Below are 4,564 nucleotides of genomic sequence, written 5' to 3' on the forward strand. Positions count from 1 at the left end.
TACAGAGTTCCCCAAACCAGGCCCAGTCTGTAGGCACCTCCTGCAGCCACAGCACTTCCTTAAACAGCTGGAACACTCGTCAGATGTGGCCACGACTGCGACGCGCAGCCACAGACCAAGACCCTGGGCTTGTCGGTCACTGCCTGTATTTTCAGCTTCAGCTTCCTCACCATAAAAACCTGCGTGTTGTCCTGGGGCTCTGTTGGGTTTGGGGCACTCGAGTCGCTACACTGAAGTGCCACAGACGGGGACCATGCTGGCAGCCCGGCCACGGCAAGCGGACGTCACATCGCGCTGTTCCTTCCTCTGTCGTGAAGAGCCCTGGCGTCCCCCGCGGGCACGGGAACACAGCCTGGAAATCTCAGTTCTGCCACTGGCAAGGACGGGGAGAAGCAGAGGAACGATGTCTGAGCCGAGCGACCCGAGAGGGCAGGATGCTTGAAATGCCTTCCAGGTCACTTGGGTAAAAATCCACTTTTTAATCGTTACCGTCCTTCCACACACCGCGAGCTCTGTATTCCACTGCAACGCCACGCTCGTGGCACCGCGCCGTACGGAGGGGAGGGAAGGGCTCAGCCTACCGTTAACCTTCTGGTTACGACATGTTAAGTGAATCATTACTCTGTGTGACGAGACAATAAACCCTGACAACTTTTAAATGTTATTTTGTAATTAAGACTTCTCAAAGTCTCTTTTCTTTAAAAAGAAGTTGTGGGCAAGGTTGTGTAACTTAGACCCGCCTGTAACCACAGCACCAGCCAGGCTGTCTCAGCGGCCGAGGTTAGGGGTAAATACAGCAAGTTACCCCCGAGAATGCTTGTTTGGGGGGTGCCCCAGGGTACAGTGGCCCCCATCACCTCCCAAGAGGGGCAGATGCTCCAGGAGCCTTCAGCCATGGTTCTAGGGCCAGTGGCTGTGTTTTGGAAGGGGTCTGGAAGGGGTCTTGGTGCGCCCGAGGCTGGGAGTGCCCTGGCCATGCGCTCTGCGGGCTGAGGGCCAGCCGATGTCCTGAGGACACCCAGCAGATCCCACATCATTCCCAGACAGGGCTGCGTGCATGGGACTGACCTTTGCAGCTCGTTGGAGGCGTCCATCATCACGTGTGGCGGTCGGCCTGCAAAACCAGCCCCGTCCGAGGTGAGCCGGGAGAGAGCCGAATGTCCCAGGACGGGTAAATGCTTGGTTGCTATTTTATTTTGTCCTCTTGTCAGGCAGAGAGCAGCCAGGCCAAGCGATCCGTGCTTCGGATACGGCATGGAATCTGACTGCTGGGGGTCGGTGGCTGTACTGATAAAGCAGCTGACAATAAATAGCGATGCCGTGCTGCTGGGCTGCACACAGAAAGCGATGGCCCAGCCCCCCTGTGAATGCCACCTTTCTTCTCTGATAAAGGCTGCAGTGTCAGCAGCATCTCTAGCAATTAATCCGTGCTTTGGGTTTGTGTCTTTCTTGTGAAAATCCTGGTGGGAGGGTTGGCTTCCACACAACCAGCCTTGCTACCGGTGGCTCTTGGAACCCAGAGGAACGGAGAGCGGTGCTGTGGTGTCTCTACCCCGTTTGTTTTATCTTAGGGTTGAAAGCCTTGTTAAATGCTGCCTCTAATGTCCTGAAATCTTCCCCAAGAGACTGCTGCGGGTTCACTGAATAAGCTCGATACAGTAATAACTTTATTTAGGTTTTTCTGAAAGGGAATATGGGCCAGAAGAAGCATCAACCATTGAAGAAATGCTTGGTGTAGGGGCAGAAAGCTGAGCCCTTGTGCTACAGGCTTGCTAGCAGACTCAATTCCAGATTGATGGAGTCCTGTTCTTCTGATCCTTTAGGATTTCCTGCAAGGATTGTCTACAAAAGGCTAGAGGAAAAAGCAAAGGAGGAATGTAAGTTAGGCCCAAAGAGACCTAACATCCCCCACTTTCTAGAAAAGTCAAGAAAGGAAAAATCCAGCTGATGGAGCGGGATGAACTGCTGGGCTCGCAGTACCTGGGTAGCAGCCCGAACCCCGCTCTGCAACAGGCAAAGGCTGCAGGGGAGCCTGTGCTCTCGTCAGGGGAAGGGGCGCTGGGAAGGAGGGTACTGGTGCTGCAGGAGGGGCGAGCGGCCTCTGCTGCATTTCTCCTGGGTGCTCAGGGCATTGCTGAGCTCTGACGCCACCCGTACCTGGCTCCTTTCTGCTGGAGGCGATGCAGGTTTGATCCCTGTAACTTGTATTTGGGACAGGAGCCAGCCCTGACGAAAAGCGTGACCCCCCCCCTACCCTGCCACTTTGCTCTCCAGCCATTTCGGGTTTGGCACCAAGTCCGGGCCACAGTCTCGCCGCATTTGTGCTCTCTAAGGAATTGCCAAAGAGCTCATTTCTTCCTCTGTTGCCACGTTTGGTTTGTTATTTGGTTGGCACGGCTGTTGAAATAAAGGTCTGGATTCCCCTCGCGCAGGATCTAGGCAAAGTCTGAAACTTGTTGTCGCAGAGATGGCGCGTGTTAAGTCGAAATCGTTCAGCCCGTCAGCCCGTCCGTGCGTACTGACTGCTAGGACAGCTCGGGGTGCAGGCAGTCCTTCACACCCCTCCTCACAGCAGGGTCTCCCCCTGCTTTGCCCAATCAACCCCTTTATAAAACCACACCAAGAAGGGGCAGAACCGCAGCCCGGCGTTAGCCCCACGCACGCCCCCGGGAGCTGCTGCACAAGCCCAGGGGCCATCAGCCCTGGGACAGGCCCCCCCTCCCCGCTACCGCCTGGCTTCCGCGGCTCCTTCTGTCACTGGAGCGAGGTGGCAACAGGCAAACGGGGCACTGATGCGTCAGCTCTGCTGCTTTTTTGAGGACGTTATCAGCAGGAGCGCTGCAGCGAGTCGCAGCTTACAGGTACGTGAAAAGGAAGAAGCCAGCAGCCAGCTTCAGTGAGTCTGGAATCCGTGGAGCTGGCTGGAACTTTTATTTTCTGTATTTGTCTCAGCAGCAAGAATGGCAGCAGGAACAAACCTGCATTGTTTATTGCATCCTGTTTGCTCTGATACTCATTTCCCTCCCGTCAGTTGCCAGGGAGAAGGGGTAAGTAGGGTCCTAGCTGCGCAAGGAGGAGCGTGGAGCAATCCCGATGCCTCGTCAGCTCTGCAGTGCAGTCAGCTCGGAGAGGAGAAAAAGCCGCGGGCTCAGCTGCTGCATCACCCGTGCTCTGTGGATTGGGACAAAGGTTTCCCGCTGTGGGGACGTGGTAAGCACGGTACCTTTATCTGGCCATGAGAAAGAAACGAAAGTATGTGTGTGGCACACAGGCCAGCCAAGGTCTGGGGGGGAGGAGGGAGGTGGGTTTCTTCTTGGGTGTTTTGGTGCTGAGCCTATCGAGGTAACGTATTGCTTTACAATATTTCCTCTTCCGGAGGTTAAGTCCCCACGTGTGGGAAGGACTTGGCGGAGGGTGATGTAAACCTCTAGTTAAAAGCGCATGACAGAGCGTTAAGAAGTGGGCTGAAATGGCAGGTTATCCTTCCAGCGGGGCTGGTTCTTCGAACAGCTCTGTCAGAAGATGTGGCTGCGTACGGCGTTTCGGAGTCCCTCGGGCAGGCGGTGGCTTTTATGTGTTTCCCCCAAAGCCGAGCCGAACTGAGAGCGGGGATCAGGGCGTGCGTACCTTCCACACCGCAGCCTGCAGAAAAATCCCGCTGCCGTAGCCGCATCCGTCCCCGCTGCCTTCCCTCTCCTTCAAAGCAGGACCAAAGTGGGTCACGGCTCGGACGGCGATCTGAAAGGAGAAAGACGCTGCAGCGGAGGCGCGGGCAGGAGCTGCGGCAGCACCGAGCTGGCGCGGGCAAGGCTGCACGGACAAAGTTCGCAGCCATTTGCTCTACAGGTGCAAAACTGAGGATTTTAGCACTTCTGACCATTCACTCTTCCCAGCCAGTAACTGCCGTGGCGGAGGCGAGCACTGGGATGACAATTCCTGGCAACTGGCTTATCTTACAGCATCCACCCACATCACAAAACCCCAAATTAGAAAGTGTGGCTCTATTTATCACGAGGCTCATCTCTACAGAAACCAAACTCTTATTCCGGGGTTGCCTGCCCCTTCTGCAAGCGGCACCCGTCATCAGAAGAGGGTTTCCCAATCTCCACTAAGGCGAAAGGGCCACGGAAGGGTTGAAAAACAAACATTAAATCAGTGTCTCGTGGTTTCTGCTGCAGAGTGCTCTATGCCCAAGTGCTTGTCCATGCCGCATGTGGGAGGTGACCGTCACGAAGGCATGTGCTCCCCGGCGATGCTGCGCTGACACCACGCACCCCTGCCCGCCTGCATCCGGCTTAGGGGCGTAATGATCAGCCTGAAGTCAAGACTTAGGCCGGAGAGTCCTAATTAGTGCTGGCATCGCCTGCCTGCGATGGCATTTGGGCATGGATCCACTCGGGCCATTGCCAGCTGCGAGGGCTGCGCAACCCTCCCGAGAGCTGCGGGCAGGGGCCGTGGGCAGGGGCTCTGTGCACTGGGGGCAGGGCTGCAGGCAGGAGTTGCAGGCAGGAGTTGCAGGCAGGAGTTGCAGGCAGGAGTTGCAGGCAAGGGCTCTGTGAACTGG

At 56.2% G+C, this 4,564-nt stretch overlaps 3 protein-coding genes across 7 annotated transcripts in view; 2 read left to right on the forward strand and 1 right to left on the reverse strand.

Moving 5' to 3' along the window:
* Positions 1-1,034, forward strand: part of BAG4 (BAG cochaperone 4) — a 5,459-nt gene extending 4,425 nt beyond the window's left edge. The window contains 1 exon segment of the mRNA XM_035893811.1: positions 1-1,034. This exon segment is cut by the window's left edge and continues 548 nt beyond it. The gene's annotated coding sequence lies outside the window, so the exon portion shown is untranslated.
* Positions 1-4,564, reverse strand: part of PLPP5 (phospholipid phosphatase 5) — a 22,822-nt gene that overhangs the window by 438 nt on the left and 17,820 nt on the right. For all 5 annotated transcript variants that reach the window (XR_004841926.1, XR_004841928.1, XR_004841927.1 and 2 more), the window contains one exon: positions 3,628-3,738. The gene's annotated coding sequence lies outside the window, so the exon portion shown is untranslated. The remainder of the gene's footprint in view (positions 1-3,627; positions 3,739-4,564) is intronic.
* The window catches only part of DDHD2 (DDHD domain containing 2), a 13,029-nt gene continuing 10,932 nt past the window's right edge, over positions 2,468-4,564 (forward strand). Inside the window, exon 1 of the mRNA XM_035893810.1 lies at positions 2,468-2,511. Within this exon, the coding sequence (XP_035749703.1) occupies positions 2,468-2,511 (44 nt within the window). The remainder of the gene's footprint in view (positions 2,512-4,564) is intronic.

This window comes from Egretta garzetta, unplaced genomic scaffold (genome assembly GCF_000687185.1).
Source record: "Egretta garzetta isolate BGI_Z169 unplaced genomic scaffold, ASM68718v1 scaffold725, whole genome shotgun sequence".
Taxonomy (NCBI): Eukaryota; Metazoa; Chordata; class Aves; order Pelecaniformes; family Ardeidae; genus Egretta; species Egretta garzetta.